Below are 23,690 nucleotides of genomic sequence, written 5' to 3'. Positions count from 1 at the left end.
AATATGTATGTGTGTGTGTGTGTGTGTGTATATATATATATATATATACACACACACACACATATACACAATACTATGTATATATTATTTCTAGTATGCCTGTGTCCTTGAGACTGGAAAGTATTTCTTCCTCTCCAAATTTGTCATGTCTTTCACTATGACTGTCCCCTTTGCCTTCTGTGCCCAGTATGGTAATGACATTCCTCACGGCTGTGGCCTTGGTATTTGACACTGCCATGTGTAGTCGTAACCTATATTGGGGTCAGGATTAGACAGGCCTTGAGGATAGTAGTGGCAGAGGTTATCTGAAATAGCACATGATCCAAAAACTATATTTGAAATACATTAGATTTATATTTAAATATAACTGCCAACTCTCCCAGTCTTCTACCACCCAGATCAGGCCTGCAGTCCACATTTGGTCATAAGAAATTTCCCACTTTACCAAGTTCCTTAGTCCCCTGTTTAGAAGCAGTTTTACCTCCATTTAAGTCAACAGTGATTGAAACATTCACCATAATCCTCAATTACATGTAAAGCATCACCCCCACATAACACTGTACATCAGTTTATTTTCTCAGCCATTTTTCTTCTTCGGTTTCTAGAGCAGTGGTTTTCATATGTTAGTGCAGAAGAACAGTGCACAAAAAATCAAGAATCATTTCAAGATCTTGGGACCCATGATCAGAAATTCTGATTTCACAATTCCATGGTGGGCCCAAGGAATCTGTATTTTTAGTAGTATTGCTCAGATGATTCACATGTAGTGAGAGTCTACACAGTCTACAGTTTGAGAAACACTGGTCTGGAGGAAGAGATTTTCCCTTTAACGTCTCCATGTAAATTCTGAAGCCCATTCCTCCAACTATCTCAGCAACTCACTCTGGAACTCATCTTGCCATATCTATCCCTTTCATGTTCTCTCTCAATTTTATTTTCATAAAATTGCTATTTCTAATATTACAAATAAAAGGAGAAAAGCCTCTGCCATCTCCTTTGAGGTACTGTGCAGTCTCCTTTTTGCAGCTTGACTGCTGGAACATGATTCCTCACTCTCCTTTACTATCCTAAATTTCAAATTTCTTCCTACTCTTGTTGATCATTTTTGGTTCCCTTTTCTCCTTAATCTCTGCCATATTTGGTTCTGCGGATCAGCCTCTGCTTTGAAATTCTCTCCCTTGACCAGTTAACACTGCCGTCTAGTGGCTCTTTTCCTTCCAGTTACTCCCATTCCTGGCTTTTATTAAAATTAGCCATCAAGGTTGTCTTTCTTCCCTGCCCCTGAAATCAGGAAAGAGAAACAACTCCCTAATATTTTGCGATTTCAGTGGGCAGCCAGACTAGGACTTTTAAACTGCAGGAGATAATTTAGATGCATAGAAAGAGATAACGAAAGTACAACATGTCTAACAATTTATGGTTCAAAAATATTTTAATACTTAGATTTTTATCCTTTACCGATCATTTTATGTACCCAAATGGGACATCAAAACATATCAAAACCCCAAATAATCTCCAAATTGATATAGCAGTCACAGGTATGAATATCTGTCCTCTTCTGGTTTTCTTATCTCAAGGTGGCAAGGCAGAGAAAAGGACCAAATGATTATGGAGACCCCTGTGATGTAGACCTTTTATTTTCACAGTGACCAAAATGAATGTTACTTTTCAATGCTCCCTTCCTTGGAAATCCAGAATAAACATGTTCTGACTATAAGTGCAAAATATGATATGAGGAATTTGGCATTTTTTTATTGCATTTTAGGTTTTGGGGTACATGTGAAGAAAATGCAAGATTGTTGCATAGGTACACACATGCCAGCGTGATTTGCTGCCTTCCTTCCCTTCACCTATATCTGGCATTTCTCCCCATGCTATCTCTCCCCAACTCTCCACCCCTGCTGTCCTTCCCCTATTCCCCCCAACAGACCCCCGTGTGTGATGCTCCCCTCCCTGTGTCCATGTGTTCTCATTGTTCAACACCTGCCTGTGAGTGAGAACGATATTGATTCTTCTTAACCATGAACATTCGATGTTTCTCCATCTGTTTGTGTCCTCTCTTATTTTGTTTAGCAGTGGCTTGTAGTTCTCCTTGAAGTGGTCCTTTACATTCCTTGTTAGTTGTATTCCTAGGTATTTTATTCTCTTTGTAGAAATTTTGAATGGCAGTTCGTGGCATTGTTAACCTTATATTAAGCATAGTCCTTCCCCACTTTTTCCCAATTTAACATATAGTCTTGAAAGACAGTAGCATGGAGATCAGGAACAAAAACTAGCATATAGAACTAATGAAAACAATATAGTCTTAGAATATATGAATACGAAGTTGAGCTGCATTTAAGAGGGAATTTTTAAAAAATTTTTTTTTATTAAACATGAGTGTGAAAATAATTAAGACTGGTCATTTGCAAGCAGAAAACAAGTTTCCTGGCATAGATATGAGGCCTCCATGAATTTCTGCAGTCCTTTAATTACTCCAGTCCATTTCCTTGGTGTCTTTTTTGAGTAGTTAGATAACTATATTCAAGTCAATGTAAGGTATTTATGTTATTGCAGACTAGAGAAAGAAAGAAAGAAATCTAAGATTGTGATCAAAGATTCACAAAGGTTGTGCAGATGTTACACTAATTCTCTAATCTGTGGTATCTTTTCTGGCTAAAATGCAGCCTTAAATATAGCAACGAATAGTTTACCAGTAGGAATCAGCTAACATGTTTGATTATTTTGACAGATGGCCAAAGGCTGTTTCTCCAGAATTAATGATGTCTAAAATAAATTCCTTTATGATATCCATTGCTACAGTGATAAAGTCTTCAAGTCAGTCCCTAGTAACTTTTTTGTTGGCTTGTCTCTCATGAATTTTTCAATTAGTTATAACATCAGTGATATACTTAATAATAAGGAGCTTGACTGAAGTATAATTGACAGATGAAAATTATATCTGTTTATGGTATACAACATGTTGTGATGTGTGTGTGTATATATATACACACAAGCTCACCCTTGTGAAATGATAATCACAATGAAGCTAATAAACCTATCATCTCACATAGAAATAATAATAATAAGGATAATATAAAGATATAGTTTTACTTCTTAGATTCTAAAAATTATCATTTTAGATAAATTACATTTTCATTGGGAGTATATTTCCTGAACTATTTGTTTGAAATGATAACTGTGTGTATTATGATCTTAACTTTGATGAGCATTTTGAAAGACTAAGCTGCTAGGCTGCTGCTTTATCTAACAATAATTTTATCAATTCAGTGGGAACATCTAGATTTTAGAAAGGGTAGACTATGATTTATATCTGTAGAATTTTAGAGCTGGGACATCACCTATCACAACACTTCTATTTTATATATGTGAAAACTGAATCTGAGAGAGAGTAAATAATTTACCGAGAGTCATATAGTTAATGGTAGAGCTGGGGCTAAAATTCAAGTCTGCTGACTCTGTCCAGTTGAATACTTATTGAATGATGTAATCTCAAAGCTCTGTCATTTTCCTGTAACAATTTTGCTAGATTACACAAATAACATGGAAGTTTTAAGGACTTTATAATTTCATTCATCTATGTTGCATATGCTCAATAGTTTTCCTGTTTAGCTTGTATTTGTCACAGCAATAAAAATGTTTTCAAACAGGATTAAACAACATTTGTGTATATAAAATAAAATTTCTATAAGGTATGTGAATTTCCAAGAACGTGCCAATGTTCTTACCATTTTGTGTATAAATTGGCATCTACTAATGCCTCATGTAAGTTTTGCTAAAACAGAAAAATAGGCTGCTAGACTAAAAGTTCAGTGATAAAATTCAAGAAACCATGTTTTATGGTGAGCAATAAAGGAGTACTCATACTTAAAAGTAAGAAAAAAATGCTTGAATTTAAATATGGAAGCCTCACAACTCTATCCCAAAACATGGCATGTTTTGTTTCCTATGATGCCACATTTAGGATTAAGTCACATAAAACATCACTTTGTGCCATGAAAAAGTATTCAGCAGATGCAAAGCTTAACTTTAAAAAAATTGTCTAGTTTTCTTAAAGTGATGCTCTTTTAATATCATGATCTTGCTTTGTTACTCATATTCAGAGATGGTATTTCTTTCTTAAGAGCTGCTAGATGTTGGTGCAAAAGTAGTTGCGGTTTTGCCATTACTTTTAATGCCAAATCCGTAATTACTTTTCCATCAACCTATAATTCAAATTAGTCATCTAGATTTTGTATCCAACATCTAGTCATCACTGTTGCATGTTAAATTTTCTGCCTGTCTGGTTATCACTCAAAAGATTGATATTAAAAGAATACTTCCATTGCAAATAAATGAGTTTATTTCTCTTTTATATTTCTAATTACATCGTTAATATGCCTCAGCTTTAGATAATTGTGTGCGTTTTACAGTTTTATGATAAATAATTACATGACTACTTAATGTCCATATTACTTTTTCTTTTTTATAAATGAATATACTCAGTTCAAGGAGATTGTGACATGTCTATTTTTTGGTAAATGAAACCTACGTTCTTCCCATGTAAAATCTAATGGAACAAGCCAGATTGGAAATACCATTTAACATAGTTGAATGATCGCCTGATTTCCTAAGAAAATTGACAGCTTTTGTTTCACTTTTTTGCAGGATCCTACTGGAATATTCTCACTAGATAAAACCATTGGTCTTGGTACTTATGGCAGAATCTATTTGGTAAGTTGACTTACATTATTTATTCATTCATTTTCTAATGACAACAAAGATTGTGAGTCAGTCATTCACCACCAATCAAATAATGCCAAAATATGGCATTTCACTTTGAAATATAAACCAAATTAGATAGCTCAGTGACATCTGTAAGAATTACTGTTTATTATCACAAAAGGAATGGATTGGCTAATCTATACCGAAACATCCAACCAAACACAACATCTAAAAATTAGCAGAAAATAAATAAAGTCACCAATGGAAAATGGAAATAATTCAAATAAGATATACCCAAATAAAATATCACTTGTTTTATAGTATGCATCCATACGATTCTAATTACTCACATTCAGCTGAAAACTGAATGTTATTAAAAGGAATCTTTCCATAACATTCTATGTCATACTCTGGTACTTGAGTGTGCACATGTATGATAAAATTTGCTAAAGAATCTAACAAGAAATAATCTGAATTTATTTAATGATTATTTATTAAACACTAAGTATGTGTCAGGTGCTGTGATAGTCTCTGGGAATAAAATGATGAACAAAGCTGACAAGTTCCCTGCTCTTTTGGGGCTTACGGTTGAGAAAGGTATGTGATTAAGTATGTATATGTGATATGTATGGGGGATGTTGGGTGAGCCACACATTACATAAGTAAGCACACAAATAACTATATACTTCTGTATCTGTGGGTTCCACATCCATGGATTCAACCAATAATGGATCAATAATACTAAAAAAAAATTGCATCATGTACAGACTTTTGTTCTTGTCATTATTCCCTAAACAATACAGTATAACAACTATTTATATAGTATTTACATTGAATTAGATGTTATAAGTAATCTAGTCATCATTTAAAGTATACTGGAGGATATACATAGGTTGCATACAAACAAAAATTACTATGCTATTATATATCAGGTATTTGAGCATCCACTGATTTTGATATCCACAGGAGGCCCTGAAACCAATCCCGCACAGATACTGAGGGATGACTATAATTGTAACTGTGATATATGATCTGTAAGAAAATTCTTAGTTATATAAAAGCATAAAGTGGGGGGGGGTGCTTAATTTAGTTAGAAAGGTCATTGTTGATCTCCCACTTCCTGGAAAGGGAAAGTGGCAGTTAAACTGATATCAGGAGGACAAATGCGAGGTAACCAAGAAAAGGTGTGGTTGTGGAGGATGATGATAATACATTCTAGGTGGAGGCATGGATAGTGTTAAGGGCTGGTTTTGGGATGGGATGCTTTAGTAGCCCTATTACACTGCACAGGTACCCTTCTACTCTTTAATATGGAGAATTGACATTTTCTCAATCTTGTGTAATGTTCTATACAATTGCAGTGCTCCTTTTCCCCAGGACTGTCACTCAGAAACTAGATTACCGTCCTTAGGCTGATCCTTATAGCTAACTAATTACAGGTTCTCTACACATAGGTTATGTAAAGGTGTCCTAGCATAAGCCCAGAGAAAGGGGCTTCTTTCTAGTTCTGATAAGGGTGTCTTTTTTCTTGCCAAGTCTTGCAACTTTGGGACTACATCTACCCAGAGGGGCTTCTTTTCTTATGCATCTGCCCAGGTAGGAATGGGGGATGCTTTTTAAGCTTTGCATAAAAGCGCCTATAGGGCCTGGCACTGTGGCTCACTCCTGTAATCCCAATATTTGAGAGATGAAGGCAGGAGGATTGCTTGATGCCAGAGCTTAGAGACCATCCTGGGCAACAAAACAAGACTCCATCTCTACAAAAAATCAGAAAAAAAAAAATTATCCAGGTGCAGTGGTATGAGCCTGTAGTCTTAGCTACAGGAGTCTAAGGCAGGAGGATCATTTGAGCCCAGGAGCTTGAGACTGCAGTGAACTATGCTTACACCACTGCCCTCCAGTCCTAGAGACAGAGTAAGACCTATCTCTTTAAAAATAAAAATAATAAAATAATAAATTAAATAAAGTACTCATAGCATAGAAACTGAGTAGTAGAAATAGCATGTGGACAGGTCTTAAAAACAGAAAGAACCTTGGTGAATATAGGGAATAGAAAGAATGCCAGTATTCATCATCAAACTTTTTCAAACCATTTTGACCATATCTATTAACAGAATCAATAAGCTATAGACGGTGATATGATATAGACTGAAATATATTGTTTATGCTACCTCAATTGCATCCTGTAGTGAACAATTACTTAACATTTATGTGATCTAGGTCAGTTTTGCCACCTTATACATAGATACCTACATCTTATAATGGACAGAATGTTTATGGTACATTTACAGTCTCCATGGCTCTATGCACATTTTAATTCCTTAGGGTATGTGTGAACTTTGTGTGTGTGTGTGTGTGTGTGTGTGTGTGTGGTGTGTGTATACTTGCTCTGATTCAAATGTGTAGAGTCACCAGATGTGAGAAATAAGAACTTCAGAGTCATATAAGGTAAGAAGCAAGGTTAAAATTAGACAACACAGAAAGATGGTTACTCATTATCATTCATGTGATAATGAACTGTGATGCTACCAAAAGAAGAAAAGTAAGAACATAAAAAGGTAAGTTGTGCATGTGAATATCCTTTCTTAAAACTCAGGGTTTATTGGGATATAATATATATTTGGTAAGATTAACTCTTTTAAGTGTACAACTTTATGAGTTTGGACAAATGCATACAGTCATATAACTGCCACCATAATCGAGATTTTCAATGTACATCTTAAACTAATCGCAGACTAGATTCAAGGAGTATTCTACCTGTTCACTGTGTGGTGTCCCAACTGGTGTGCTGTGGTTATGGCTGTCATATATTTTGCTTTTACATATGCCACAAACTCACAAAACTAGTGTAGTTTCCCCATACTCACTCTTTTTCCTATTCTCACTACTACAATTTTTAAAATTTAGCTAATCAGTTATCTTTTATAAAAATTAAAAATCAGAAAAAGTCTTTTATGTTTATCTTCATTTTCACCATTTCTGGAATCTTCATTTCTTTTTGTAGGTTCAGGTTTCTTTCTGGTATGTAGAACTTTAGCCTTAAAAACTTCCTCTAATATTTCTTATAGTCCAAGGCTTCTGGGTAATGAATTCTCTGCTTTTGTATGAAAAGTCTTTATCTTTCATTTTTGAAAGATATTCACACTGTTTATAGAATTGTGGATTGACAATTATTATTTTTTTCTTTCTCTCAACAGTTTTAACATGCCACTTTGTCTTCAGACTTGCACAATTTCTGAAGTCTGCTGTAATTCTTACCTTTGCTCCTTTGTATTTTTTCTCTGACTGCCTTCAAGATTTTTCTCTTTGTCTTTGTTTTTCAGCAGTTTAAATATGAAATGTCTGGAGGTGTGTGTGTGTGTGTGTGTGTGTGTGTGTGTGTGTGTGTGTTGAAAGAATATTTATCTGAGATAAAGATTAGAGATCTTTAGGGCTCTCTTAGCTTCCTAGACATGTGGTCTGACATATTTCATTTTTTGGGAGAAACTTTTGGCCTTTATCTTTTAAAATATTTTTCTCTACCCTATCTTCTATCTTTTTCTTTTGGAATTACAATTTCATATGTGTTAGGCATTTTGATACTATCCCTCAGTTCTTAAATGCTCTGTTTTGGAGTGTGTTTGCATGTGTTTTTTTCTTTTTCTGTCTTTGTGTTTCAGCTTGGATCACTTTTTTTCTATTTTCACTTTCACTGATCCCTTTCTCAGCTGTTTCAAGTCTATTGATGAGACTGCCAAAGACATTCTTCAGCTATATTACTGTTTTTCATTTCTAGTATTTCTACTTGACTTTTTAATAGTTAACATTTTTACTGAAATCCCCTATTTATCTACTCGTGTTTTCCATATTTTTCACTAAAGCATTTCATGTATTTATCATAGTTATGTCAAATTCTGTATCTGATGGATTCAACATCTAAGTAATCTCTGAGGCTGGTTATGCTGATTGCTTTCTCTCTTGAGCATGTTTTTTTAAAATTTTGCTTTGTTTCACAATGTATTTTATTTAATTGACATAGTATGTAGAACAGCAGAGATTAAAGTAAACAGTATTTATTTCTTGAAATGGGCACACTTTTACAGCTAGGTTGTTTATATGGAAGTTTCCCTCAATCTAATAAGAAGATAAAGTACATTTGGGTTATGTTGTTGATATGGTTACTCTAAGTTCACTACCAGCTTCAGATTCCTGTTACCTTGTGCATAGTATGGGAGTTGGCCTTCTGGAGAGTTTTTCTTAATATTCTTGTTCTTTCCTCAACTTTACATCCTCCCTCTGTATCTGTGCCTCAAAGAGGTTCTCTCTCCATCCTGTTGTTCTCTCCTAATGGTATACTGCTACTGCTTCTTATTAAATGATCATTGGTCTGGTGGTGTGGGCAGGTAGAATTTCTATGTTTTTCTGTTTCAACCTCAGTATTTTAAGATCCTGTGCCTCTGTGTCATGGGAGCAGGACTTTTTTAGTTAGCCTTCCCCTCTTCTAGTGGTGGAATACTTCTAATTGTTTGGGCCCACAACTAATTCTTGCCCTTCCCTCAGAAGTGGAGGATGTTTTTTGCCCTTTCCCATCTGCAGTAGGTCTTCATCGTACCCTGGGGAGAATACATTTTGCTGCCTTTCCCCTAAGGCTTAAGACTTTTATTCATGAAAGGGAAAGGAATTGGACCTGGTTTCCTACCTTGTCCTCTATGGTGACTTTTCATCTCCATCAAATCTGTACCATAAATCTACACATTTGTATAACTTTGTCCTGTGTCTATGGCTTCCATGGGGTCTATACTCTCATGCTAACCCACATTTGCTCTTTAGCAATTCACTAAAAAATTTGCATTATTGTACCAAAATAGCTCGTAAACCCCATAAATATATACACCTACTATGTATCCACAAAAATTTAAAAACAAACAAAAATTTCATTGTATACTTTATACCTGCTTCTGTGGTGACCTTGTCTTCCCTCTATAGCCACAGGTGAGCTAGTGCTCACGTCCCATCTCTCTTTGCAGGTGCTTCTCTTTCTTCAGACCTCAGGGTAATTGGTTGCCTTGAGACTTCTCTCTAGATTGAAGAAAAGTTATGAGTACATAGATTATTAAGCTTTTTCTTGTTGTTAGCATGGGTGTGGCACTCTTTCCAATTTTCACATCCTCATCAGAAGTAAAAAGTCCATGTTAATTCTTTTTAAGTGAATCTTCATGAACAATCTTTCATAAGCTGGATCCTCCTGTACACATTTATAAATCCTAAGAATTTCCTGTTTACCTACTCAGATCCAGAGATAGAGAATATTTTCTAACATCAGACCTTCAAAGTACAAACCTCTGTATTACAGAAGGTAGATGCTTACAGAAACATGATTTACACCAGAGTGATTTCCCTCTGTCACTCATTGACTTTACCTGTTTTTTTCTACCTCTAAATAAACCATCATTCTCAGCAAACTGACACAAGAACAGAAAGCCAAACTCCGCATGTTCTCACTCATAGGTGGGTGTTGAATAATGAGAACATGAGGACTCAGGGAGAGGAGCATCACATACTGGGGGTAGTTGGAGGCGGGGTAGGGGAAAGTCAGTAGGGGAGTGGGGAGGGATAACATGGGGAGAAATGTCAGATATAGTATGCACCTGAAGTAAAATAAAAATAAAAATTAAAATTAAAAAAAATATTTGGGATGATGGTGCTATACACTGATAACACCCTCATGGAAAACTATCTGGAGTATGTAAATGAAGACTTTTAAAAAAATGTTTATCTTCTTTATACCATTAATTCAACTTTTGGAAATATATGATAAACATCCCAAACATAGAAAAACAGGTAGATATTCATTGCAGAAGAAAGGTAGCATATTGTGGTGAAAAGAGGTCTTGATTTGAACCAGGCAGACCTGATTCAGTGGTTACTTAGCCATTAATTAGCTATAACATTGAACAAGTCACTTAACCTTAGTTTAAATTTACTTATTTATAAAATGGGGCTAATAATACCTACCTTGTGAGATGATATAAAATATAGAAATATACATATGTATACACACATAGATAATATGTGGAATATGGTAAATACCTGTAAAATGTCAGTTATTGTCATTATTATTGTTGCTATTATTATTTTAAAAGTTCATTGACAATAGTTTAAAAAGATGGCAGTAAATTACTTTTTACCCAGTTAATATATTATTGTCCTATAAAGCAATATTTGTGAAGTTATTTAGCAGCATAGAGCTATGCTTAAGATATTAAATAAAGTATTCCTAATTATATGTGTGCCCTGTTTACACTTATGTTAAAATATGCAGATAAAAAATGGTGAATTAATGATTAGAATAGTGATATATTGGATTTTTGTTCTTTTCTAATGTCTGTAATATAATATTATTTAAGTATAGAACATATATAACTGTACGTATATTTTACATATATTATATATATATGTGTTAGACAGTATCAAATGTTGTATAGCCTATACTTCAAAATAGAGGCATGATACCATTCAAAATTAATGTCAGAGTGACTCATAGAGTCCTTGCTTTTTCACTGCTGCCAACCATATCCCCTGCTGGAGTTTGTTTTGGTTAAAGTGTCTCCAATGTCTTCCAGCTTGTTTCCAAGGCCTCGTTCCCTGGCAAGTTTCCAGCTGTCTGCTGAGGTCTGTGCACGTTGAAATGAAGGCTGAGTCTCGCACCATCATTGTAGTCCTTTTCCTTTCCTTCTTTTTCCTCTAATTAGATGCCTATCCTCTCACCCTCTCCCACCTCCTGCCAGTACAAACTTCACTTGAAATTGTGGGTTCTATTTTTCTGTCCGTTTTTAGGAAAGAAAGTACTGCTCTTCCTTTTTTTGCCCCAGTAGGGTTAGAAAACATACTTTTCTCCTCACCTTCAACTGCTAATCTCATAGTTTATGAGTCGTCATTTTAATTGGAGGAATGTTTAGTGTTTGACCATGTGAGGCCATATTAGCAAAAAGAAAATAGGTTGAAACTCATTTTTAATGGTACTATTAAAAACAAATAATTTCCCAAATAGCAATATACACAGAAAGACCACAGTATTGAGAAAGAGACCAAGACCTTTAGGGTGGCAAAGTTGGAACTGGCAACCTAACTGTCCCAGTAACTGACAGTAAATGTGTCTCTTGACTTTTCTGGGCCAATTTCTTCAACAATAAAACAAATGTATTAGACTCGATAATCTCCAGGGTTTCTTCTGGCTCTGAGATAATGCACCTAGCACAGTGCCTGGCACACAGTAAAATGCAACCTATTCTTAATCTTACTGTCATCAACATAATTACAGCAATCCTATCGTTGCTTCTCCACCTTGCATAGTAGAAGCTGATTATTGGCTATTAGCTGGAGTAGTTTCACATTTTACCAAATAAAATTATTTTTAACATGTTTTTCTATTCTTTCCTCTATTTAATCACCTAGTAGTGAGACCTGATTTTTAATTTAGTAACTAATAAGACACTCAATGTGAAGGTAAAACTGGGTAGCAGGTATATTGGGAAAGCAGGAATGCTTCATTATATGTTATATGTTATCTAACAACATTTTGTTAAGCATAATACTACTGAGGTAAGTCAATGAATTGGATATCCAGAATGAATGAGTTTGCCTTCGCCCTTCATGAGGTCTTGACTATCCCCTAACATCAATCACCTACTCCTACATTACCATTTGCAGGTGGTGAAGACAGCAAAAGGAATGGGAAAAATTCAAGGCAACCATTTCAAGCAAAGGAAAATTCATCTGAAATAGAGTAAACCTCTACAGTTGGGCATAGAGCCTAATTGCCATGTATGCTGATACCTCGTTGAAACTCAGTTAAATGCTGGTGTAAGGAAGGGATCACCACAAGTCTCTTATTGTTCTAATACCTAAAAACACACCATAGGCATAAGTAAGCTTCCATCCTTGAGAGAGGTTACAGGAGTCATCTGTCCCTTGGTGTCAGTAGATTAAGCAAGGTATATGAAAGTCACAGTCAAGAGCAAATTCCTGAATTATTTGCACTCTGGTAATATACCATTAAACGTGGAAAACACTTTTCAAAACAATGCATCATCCTTAACTTTGGTTTTATAAATCACAGCTTGACACATTGCTTTTTCTTGCAAATCTCAGCAGACAGGTGGAATTTAAGTTTATTACTTATATTTTCTGGATTTGAAGTTGGTGCAGGGAATGAGAATGGAAAGGAAGGAAAGGAATGTTGTCCTGAAAGTTGATGAAATACAATTTATGATATTTTAAATTAAGTTTTGGAAACACAGTGCTGACATTTGGGTTACCTAGCCACCAGGCCTATTGGATGGGGGTTTGAGTATTTTTCCTTTTAGGCTGAAATTATACTGTTTATTTGCCTACCAAATGTCTAGCACTGTGAATGCTTTCTTTTTAGGTAGGAAAGTTTCCTCACATCCTTGCCATTTTGCAAATATAGCTTAATTAAGTCAGCCAAAAAATATTGCTTGAGCACCCATAAAGCATACAACACTGTGCATTTCATTATACATTGCAAGTCTCTGAAGCAGGAGCTGAAACTGAAGCTGAATTGAGGCCACAGGCATACTAGGCTATTGTGCCTTTATAGTACAGTGCCACAAGTCCAGAGCCATGTCTTGATTCCAGCTTCATCCTGTGACACCATGATAATGTGCAACAAAAGTAGGGATTGGTCTGTCTTAAGGAACTCTCAGGCTGCTCTAGCATAGAAAACATTTAATTTATCTATTAAATAACATTGCTTTGAATGTGTCAACCATTCTGTAATAAAAATTTTAAAACTACATTTATTGAATGGACATTATGTCCCAAATACCAAGTTCCGTACTAAGTGCTAGTTAGAATGATCATAAAATACTTTTTTAGGATCGGTCATTTTTGTTAAGTTAGTTTTAGTAGAGATAAGGAAGGGGTATTTTCTGTATGATCATGAACAATGTATTTGAAGAGGGAGTAATGAGTAATGGGAAGGAATGAGAGAGATTGGAAAAACCGAAAAGAGGAAATTGGGACATAGTTGTTTTGTTTTTGTTCCTGGATGTAGAAAGTCTAATGAAGCTTCTAAAGAATGAGACTCCAGGGACAAGTTTTCCTCAATAAGAGAACAGGTTGAATATTTACAATGGGGGTGGAAAAACAGCATAGGGTAAATAAATTGAGAATCAGGGGACCAAATTAGTGGAAAGTGCTGAGGCTTATAGGTCTTGGAGAAAAATGGAATATTTCTATCTTGGCTGTGACAACTCTCCAACTGTGGAATAGAACCCAGGCCTCTGAGTTGCAGGCCTGTCTGTTTCTTAATATGTTATACCAAAATTTACTTTTGCTTCCCAATAAATCTTGAGGGAGGACGAAAAAGTTAGTAGGTGACAGGTACGAAAGGGAAAAGTAAAAGTCATGGGATTTCTGCTCCCAAGAGGCCATAATTATTTTTCACGGCTACTCTAATCTATTTACTATATTCACATATATACATTGGGGAGTAATTCAAATGATATATTTGGTGTATTGTGGTAACACAAAGTATATTATCTCATTTCTGCAGATACTTAATCCAGTTGATTATTGTAAAATTGTTCCAGGGCAGAAAAAAAATAAATTTAAATGATTGGAGACAAATACATTTGTAAACAGAAGCCAAAACTAATAAATTATTTATAGCATGGTGGCTTTGGTCAACCAGATAAAATAATCCCAATTATGAAAATCTTTATAAAATGTAAGTATAAATCTCTTTGCAGTTACTTAAAAATAGACATACAAAATTGCCTAATTGATACTTAATGTATATATTTAATGCTGTTTTTAATATATTAGTCCTAGGAAAATTCATGTGTACAATATTTTATAAACCACTTTAAAGAGTGGTGAGGGTGGGTTGGGCAGTGTTAAAAAGTAATAATGTACTCTTTAATATATCAAAAAGCAAATTTAGTTTTATTTTGCTTTTACATATATAAGTAAGTGTCTATCTATCTCTATAGTTATATAATTATGGTTATATTCTCAGAGTAAATTTTGTTAAGGTGGTTGAAGTATCAAGAGTTTTTGCTTTACTTTATCCTCTAGTAGTTGACCACTAAAAACTAGTTACCTAGGTTCTCACCACGTTCCATGAAACACTCTTTGGAAAATAGCAATTCAGCAGTTGTTATGCTGGAAATAAGAATAGTCCTAACTTGATTTTAGGACCTCCAACATTCTACTGTACTTGTGCCTCTGTGTCTAAGGTAGCTGTGTGGGTAGGGCCAAAATTGCATTTGGAGATTAATATGCTGCAGTAGCTCTGTCAGGGTGTCAAAAGAAAAGTGGAAGCTCTTAAAATTTTATGATGCTGAGGCTACTCTGAAGGCAGGATCCTAAGAAGAAGCCTATCAGTAAGATTAAATTAAAATATCAAAGAATATAAACAGATCTTTATCCTGCAGTCTTATTTTTTCCTGCTTACCTACACCCAGGTTGTAGTAAATTCCTCCTCTACCAGAGCATAAAGAGAGGGAAAATGAAGTGTGAATAGTATGTTATTTCAGTTGGAGAAATAATGATATGGCGGTAATTTATGCTAAGAAAGCTCCTTTTGGCTTTGTCCTTTTTAGGCAGAGTCCCTTTATGACTAGGAAAATAAGGTTGGATTGTTCAGGGTCCCCTGAGGGAAAGAAGATTGATTATATTCTGAGCACTGCCAGTAACATTTTGTATAAATCATTAACTCTGAAGAGAAAACAAAAATACCAACATGATCTAAAAGGACAAGTCTAAGAGTCTTCAGAGAAGGACACCTTTTCTTGACTCTGAGAAAAAAAAAATTAAAAGTAAATAAAATTATTGAGTGTTCAAATTGGATGAGAAAAAGATGGAGATTTAAAGATTAGTCACTTTAGAGATAGTGACCTCAATGTCCTAAAAATAGATAACATTTACTGAGTACTTGCAGCTCATAAGAGCATTATGAGATGGCTACCATTGTTGTCATCATCCTCTCATTTCACAAATGAGGAAAAGGATATAAGAACTTGAGTTACTGAACAAGTTCACAAAGCTTGTATATTGCAAAGTCAGGATTTAAACCAAAATTTGCTTGGCTCCAGGTTTGCACTCTTAATCCTAATACAGTATATGCAGCTCAACAGATATAAGCCAAAGTAAAAAAGCATTCAATTAGATTAGCCAGTTGAAAAAATAATCTGCCCAAGCGCAAAAGTTTACAAGAAACTGATCAGCTGAGGTAGGTAATGCAGATCATTAATGATGTTCCCCTCCACCATTTTTGTTTCCTTCATGAAGGACACTAAGACAATCTAGTCTTAGAGTCTTATTTTGGAACCTCATAGATTTCAGAAATAGATGTGGACAAGCAGATAGTCTTTACAGGATACTCAAACCTCATGACTAAATTTCTGCTCAGGCTCCTGGAAGCCCTGAAAAGGTAGAGAAGTGCTTACTGTCAACCTCTTTACTCTCTTGTTATGGGCAGGGGCCCATCTCTGAGGCAAGGATATTTTTCCTGTTATTGCTTCTACTGGGAGCTCTAGAAAAGAGGAAAATAGCAAAGGGTCATTGAAAGTTAGTGCCTCCCTTGTGATTGGTTTCTGATTGGTAGGAATTTTAAAAATTAACAAATTAAAAAATAATTTATGTATTTACTACTAAATGCATTTCTGAAAATATGAGTGAAGATTAAAATATGTGAAACTTAGGGGATCCTCATTTGTTTCCTGCCTAAGAACAGAGGTTCTCCCAGAGTCTGAGCTGAATAAATTACATGTAGGGCTAAGTGGCTATAGCTTGGAAGGTTAGAGGGTGGAAGATGCAGAGTTGAGCAGGTGGATGGATGCATTAGTGGTTTGCAGGTGAAGAGGTAAATACCAGGTGTGCTATTTAAGTAAAGTTATTATATAGTTCTCATCAGATGAGCATGCAGGTTTGAACAGAACTTACAGCTTTAAGACTTTCCTGGTGGTTAACCTCTACAAGAGCTTTGCAAGCAGCTGAGTTCCTCCCACCTTTCCACAAAATTAAGTGTTGCAATAACAGTAGAAAACCAGTTACAAAGCTGGATGCCTAAGAATTATCTAGTCTTTAGTTCGTGAATTTCTTCAGGGGCAGGAACCTGGACTATTTCATTTCAAATCTACTCTTAGAATACCTAGTAAAGTGCATTATAAATATTAGGCACTAGGGCATAAGGGATAAATGGCAAGCAAAAATTTCAATGTAGACTGTGTCGTATATTTTCTGTTGCCCACACTCATATTCTCCTTTTATTAGTAGTATTACCATTTTACAAGTAGATGTTACAAGAACTGGCTATGTCCAAAAAATTTATCTTAATCACCTTTGTGTTCACTTTGGGACTAGCACATTACCTTATACATATGGGTGCTTGACACGATTTCTTCTGGAACTAAAACGATATGTAAAAAAGTGACCCCCCTCCTGAATGACTACTTTTACAGGGGCTCTCTGCAGATGTGCCTCGATGAAAAGGATTGACTAATGACACTCTGTTAAGCCAATGCTGAAGACAGGTTGGCCTTTCAAAATTATACCACCTAAGTAACTTTCTATTCTGACTATAAAAAAGGTGGCACTGTGTAGAGATAAATATTTCCAAAGGATGGAAATATTAACCTTACTTTTTTATTACTTTCTGCTGAATGAGTCATTTAGGAAGCTTGAAAGAGTATATTTTTTCTCTGGGTACTGTAGTTTGCTGTAGTGTTATTGGCATAGCCAAGTATAAGGATAGTTTCAAGAGAGCTTCATACCTTCAGGAAGATGTCTAGAACATGTGTAAATATTTCCTGACTTGGAAGATTGGCAGCTGTTAGAAAGAAAAACACATATAAATAAGAGGCTACAAATGCCCTTGCTTCTCATGGCCTTCTACCCATGCTTGCCAGTTGCTGTAATGGTTTTTTTTAACTACCTTAAATTTTAGTATGTTTCAAAAAAAAATTAAATGGCTCAAGATGTTAAACTCTAAAAGACTTAGTAATGTTTATTTTGCAGGTCCTACACTTTTGTGTGTGTGTGTGTGTGTGTGTGTGTGTCTGTGTGTGTGAGTGCTTTTTTTGTCCCATGTCCTAGGAAATCCCTGTCAGTCCGGAACGGTTGGTCATCATGTGTATATGCTTGATTTGTGCCCTTTCATACTTGAACAACATATTATACTCTGTAAGAGGTAGTGGTATCTTCCCCTCTACTGCAGTAAGGGCAAGAAGTAACATACATGAGTAGAAAGGTGCCAACTAGTTTAAGAGAAATGTGAAACAGAGTGGTGATACTGGTAGGAAGCAGAGTCTGTGTATATCCCAGCCAGTACAATGTGAGAATTGGTTTGACTGATTTCTTCACCACTACCATTACTGCCTCCACCCCAAAATATACAGACAGAATAATTGGGTATTTGATGAAAATTACCAAAATGTCTGTTGGAATCTGAGGCAATAGCCTTACTAAAATGGAAAATAATCTTTTGCATCCACATGCTTTTAGGGACTTCTCAGGCAGATCTGAATGCCTGGATGCAAGGGAGGGAGATTAATAAAGTATAACTCACTGTCAACCTACCTCTCTGAGGCCCTTCAGATGGAAGGCCCTGGAATGAGTCCAGAACTTTCCAGATAAACCTATCCCCATTTCCTCCACTTATTTGAATCTGGCAGTGGTATGAGTGATAGGTGAGTTGCATCAGGAGAGGGTTTACAGAAATCCATATGGCTGGTTGTTGTATACAAGATAATTTATTTAAAGAAATAAATAGCATAGTATTTTCATAATTCCATTGAGGCTGAGTTGTAAAGCAATCCTCATTCCACAAAAAAGGAGAATTTGTAATTTTTAAATAGGCAAATTATCTGCCTCTCAGCAGCTGGTGTATATAGTAATGTGCTCTCAGCTCCATTGTAAGCCCTCATATCTTTTGAGTTATGTTGGTGTTGTGAATCATCTTGCCATTTACTTGCATTTTATATATCATTATGCACTTTGTAGAAAACTACAATTCAGTTTGAAGGAATTACAGTAACAGAGATTCAGTGCCTGAGGATGTTTCTCTAGGTTTATATGGAAGTAAAACCATTTGAGTTTTTAATGATGCCACTTGCCCTCTATTTGCATTAAAACATGCAGAATGAGATGTGGACCCAAGCAATTTTAGTCTCAATCAAATTTTTTGTTTTAAAAAAGCTATGAGGGCAGGGACTAGATAGTATTCATTGTTTCTTTCATACTCCCTGCAGCAGCACTGTGCTGAATCAAACTTTGTTGGTTAATTCTATATTTTGTGATTCTTCTTATTCAAATCTTATATTCCAGGGCCCTGATGACCAAATAGAGGAGTGAAGGAATAGAGCCCCGGAAGTGGGGAAAGAGAGAAATAGGATACAAGAGACCTTAGAGCTATGGTTGCCAGATTTGGCAAATAAAAATACAGGATGCCTAGTTAAATCTGATTTTGATGAAGAACAAATACATTTTTAATGCAGGTATGTCCCAACAGCATATACTTATAATTAAAAAAATGTTTATTTGAAATTGAAATTTAAATGGGCACATTCCATACTTTTATCTGCTAACCTTATGCAGGACCAACTTTACCCCTGGTCACAGATTTGCCACCTGACAATCTCATGTTAAGAAATAAGAAAGAGGCTGGGCTCGGTGGCTCACGCCTGTAATCCCAGCACTTTGGGAGGCCAAGGCAGGTGGATCACGAGGTCAAGAGATCGAGACCATCCTGGCCAACATGGTGAAACCCCGTCTCTACTAAAAATACAAAATTAGCCGGGTATGGTGGCACGCACCTGTGGTCCCAGCTACTCGGAAGGCTGAGGCGGAAGATTGCTTGAACCCAGGAGGCGGAGGTTGCAGTGAGCCAAGATTGCGCCACTGTACTCCAGCCTGGTGACAGAGCAAGACTCCGTCTAAAATAAATAAATAAATAAATAAGAAAGAGATAGACTCTCCCACCTGCTGTGGTGTGGCAGAGAATGCCAGGTCAGCCTATCTAAGAAGCTGCCAAAAGTTGGGGAGGAGGTGGTCTTCTGGTCCTAGAACAGCTGCTACTCCTCCCTGCTTCTTGCGGCAAATGTTTTGTGGTGCTTTCAGAGCTTCCTAGGAATGCTGCTTTGCTGGCAGCTGTAGGGATCATTGACTCCAGGTGAGTAATTCTCTCCTCACTGAGGGGCTGGGTCAAGCAAAAAAGGAGAGTTTTCTCCTTGAGTTGCCAAGGAGAGCATTTGCATGTTCAGTCCCCTAGGCTGCAGAAGAGAATCAAGGTCACTCTGGGTTTATTTTTCCTTAATCCATAAGGGAAAGGGCCCTGGGCTGGTGATTTGAATTAATTAGTCACTCTCCAGTTTTTTGTTTTTTTGTTGTCTGTGTGTGTGTGTGTGTGTTCTATTTTATCTTATTTTATTTTTATTATTGTACTTTAAGTTCTGAGATACATGTGCAGAACATGCAGATTTGTTATATAGGTATAAATGATCCATGGTGGTTTGCTGCACTCATCAACCCATCATGTACATTAGGTATTTCTACTATTAAACTTAGTATAGGCCCAAGTCCCTAGTGTGATTGCAATCAATATCGATCAATGATTTTTTTTTAATTGCATTTTAGGTTTTGGGGTACATGTGAAGAACATGTAAGATTGTTCGTGTCCTTTGTAGGGACGTGGATGAACCTGGAAACCATCATTCTCAATGATGTTAATTTTTTTTTTGGTGAGAGACCTTATGTTCTTCTGTTTCACAGGCCAGGCTATCACTGGCTTTAATTTATAGATTTCTCACAGAAAGACCATTTGTTTCATTTAGAGCCCCATTGCATGTGGTCCATCTCTGTGAGTTTTAAGTTAAATCACTCATTTTATCTGTGGTACTGGGAAATTTGCCTTAAGGAAGAATATGTAGGACATTAATAGTCAGTGTATGGAGTGAAACTGAAGCAGACTGCCAGCAGAACTGCTTAAATTCAGCTGTCACGTCACCCTGCTCTCAATTTTGTCAACATGGCCCAAAGAATATACTGATTTTTTCCATTTTGTAAATAATGTTCCTCAAGGATAACTGACAATCTGCAAAGGAATAACGCTTCTGTAGATCCTAAGAAGATTCCAAAAGAGGCAGCTGTACACTGTAGGTCTCCAGATGATGTGACACTGTTAGTTACGTCCTCTCTAAATTTGCTAAGAGTCTTAATGGAGAGAGAGATAGAGCCAGAAACAGTATCACCATCTCTCAGTCCTCAGAACTTCATTTGCTGTATCCTCTACCATCATTAGCTCTCTTTCTAGTTCTTCTGGAAAATTACTTTCTCATTAAAAAGGGAGGAAGACTGTTTGCTATAATGTATAGATACAAAATAAGTCAGTCTTGGATTCTAGCCAATAACAATTCAAGGTATCTTTAATTAAGAGCTTACTGTATACCAGATACTATTCTATATACTTTATAGGCATTAAGTCATTTGATCCTTATAGCAGTCCCATGAGGTAGTTTTTATAAATGCTGTTCTCATTTTGTATATGTAATTGAGGCATAGTGAAGTTGAATAACTTGTCTAAAGTCATACACTAAGTGTTTGAGCCAGTTTTGTAATGAGATCTCCCTGGCCTATAAAGCCCTCATTTTTAACTGTGCCATGTAAACCTACAGGAGAATGGTTAAGTTAAAAAAAAAAAAAAAAAAGGAGTGCATTTCTACATGATATACTCAAATCAGTGAGGAACTGGGAGGTGGTTCCACCAAGCCCCCAAGGAACATTTGTAATGAGGATCCAACATCTACAGCTCTCCCAGTTCCAGTACCATTATTGTTTTTCTCCAGTCTGTGTCAAAGAGCCTTTCTAATGAAAACAGAGAGAATTAATGAATTATCTTTTCAGTCATTTGACAAAGCCAAATTGCATGGTCCATTATATGGGGAACATTAGAAACTACTTAAAAAAATAATCAGCCATTCATGAAATGCCTGTTCTGAACAGTAAATATTTAAGAATGATTCAGTTAAATTTTCTGAGAGCTAGCTTTTTATTACAGACTAAATTTTATGTAAAATATTTCAACAGCAGCATGCCCAGTGCACAATATAGGTTTTGGAACCAACCAGACAAGGAATAAATTAGACATGCTATTGATATTGTGCTACACAGTTTCAAAAGGGAAAGTTCTTCTCTCAAAAAAGCTAGACAGAAGCATTTAAAAGACTAATTACTGTGACAAGAGCCCTGACCAGGAAGGTATCAGTTTATGTTCATGGAATTCATTCTAAGTCGTCAGCTAAAAATTCATGTAGAGACTTATTTTGACAAGTTTAGAGTATGCAGATTCCATCTTTGTATAATCATGTCATCCTAGTCCCCTGCCATGCCACAGTGGGAGCATCAGCTTTAGTGTCACAGAGATCTGACTTTAACTCATGGCTCCGTGAAAAGAGTGACCAGGGAGTGAGTTTCCTAACTTCTCTAAGACACAGTTTAAAAAAAATAATGGGGACAATAAAACACATTATGCAATGTATCTGTTATTATCCCATGAAAAAACATGCAAAAGTTTTTATCACTGATAAAAAACTACTACTATCAGTAGTAGTTTTAAGTAGTTTCTAACTAGTATAAACATGTTATTAGCATTATGAGTGGACAAATTTGTAGATTAATATGTTTTTTTTTTTTTGAAGAAAGAAAGAAAGAGAAAGAATAAAAAAAAAGAAAAAAAAAAGAATGAAGGAGAGGAAGAAAGAGGAAGAGGAAAAGGGAGAGAGAACAGGGTTGTTGCTTTATTACCCCGGGCTAGAATGCAGTCTAAAAATGGGTATGCCTGTAATTGTGTTTAATAATAGAGACATGAAAAAAAAAATGAGGGAAGAAAATAACTAACAAGCAGCCAACGAATATTTCATTTAAACCTGTAAATAGGTGTGATGTGGTACTGATAAGAGTGTATATTTTGTGTATTTAAAGTGGGGAGTTCAATAAATGTTAATTAAGTCTACTTGTTCCAGATCTGAGTTCAAGTCCTAGATATTGATGCTAACTTTCTGTCTCATTGATCTGTCTAATATTGATGTTGAAGTCTCCCACTATTATTGTGTGGGAGTCTAAGTCTCTTTAGAAGTCTTATATATCTGGGTATTCCTGTATTGGGTGCGTATATATTTAGAATCTTTAGCTCTTCTTGTTACATCGATCCTTTTATCATTATGTAATATCCTTCTTTGCTTCTTTTGATCTTTGTTGCTTTAAAGTCTATTTTATCAGCAAAAATTGTGACTTCTGCTTTCTATTTATTTATTTATTTTTGCTCTCCATTTGGTTGGTAAATCTTCCTCCATTCCTCTGTTTTGAGTCCTTGTGTATCCTTGCATGTGAGATGGATCTGGATGTAGCATACCAATGGGTCTTGGCTTTATTTGCCTGTCTGTATCTTTGGATCGGGGGATTTAGTCTATTTAAATTTAGAATTAATAATAATATATGGGAGTTTGATATTGCCATTTAATGTTAGCTGGCTGTTTTGCCCATTAGTTGATGCAAATTCTTAATTATGTTGATGTTCTTTATTTTTTGGTATTTTTTTAGAATGGCTGATACTGGTTGTTCCTTTCTATTTGTGGTGGTTCTTTCAGAAGCTCTTGTAAAGCAGGCCTGGTGGTGATGAAATCTCTGAGTGCTTGCTTGTTCACAAAAGATTTTATTTTTCCTTCGCTTATGAAGCTTAGTTTGGCTGGATGTAAAATTCTGGGCTGAAAGTTCTTTTCTTTAAGGATGTTGAATATTGGCCCGCACGATTAATATCTTTAATACAAAGTTTAACATTCACTACTCTGAAACTGAGGCAGATGAAGAAGAATCAAACTTTACCACAGGAGAGAGCTGGTAGGACTCCATTCAGGTCGTAGGTCTATCCGTTATTTATAGACAACAAAACTCAAGCCCCAAGAGGGGAAGTGACTTCCTTTAGGTCA

At 35.8% G+C, this 23,690-nt stretch overlaps 1 protein-coding gene across 5 annotated transcripts in view; it reads left to right on the top strand.

Moving 5' to 3' along the window:
- Nucleotides 1-23,690, top strand: part of NRK (Nik related kinase) — a 152,965-nt gene that overhangs the window by 21,292 nt on the left and 107,983 nt on the right. For all 5 annotated transcript variants that reach the window (XM_032250932.1, XM_032250930.1, XM_032250931.1 and 2 more), the window contains exon 2: nucleotides 4,648-4,713. Coding sequence is in view for 4 of the 5 variants with exons in the window: in XM_032250930.1 (XP_032106821.1) it covers nucleotides 4,648-4,713 (66 nt within the window). In the remaining variant the exon portion in view is untranslated. The remainder of the gene's footprint in view (nucleotides 1-4,647; nucleotides 4,714-23,690) is intronic.

This window comes from Sapajus apella, unplaced genomic scaffold, assembly GCF_009761245.1.
Source record: "Sapajus apella isolate SASKATOON/1434 unplaced genomic scaffold, GSC_monkey_1.0 scaffold73, whole genome shotgun sequence".
Classification (NCBI taxonomy): Eukaryota; Metazoa; Chordata; class Mammalia; order Primates; family Cebidae; genus Sapajus; species Sapajus apella.
Note: the sequence above shows the minus strand (reverse complement) of the source record. Positions and strands in the feature narration are given on the sequence as shown.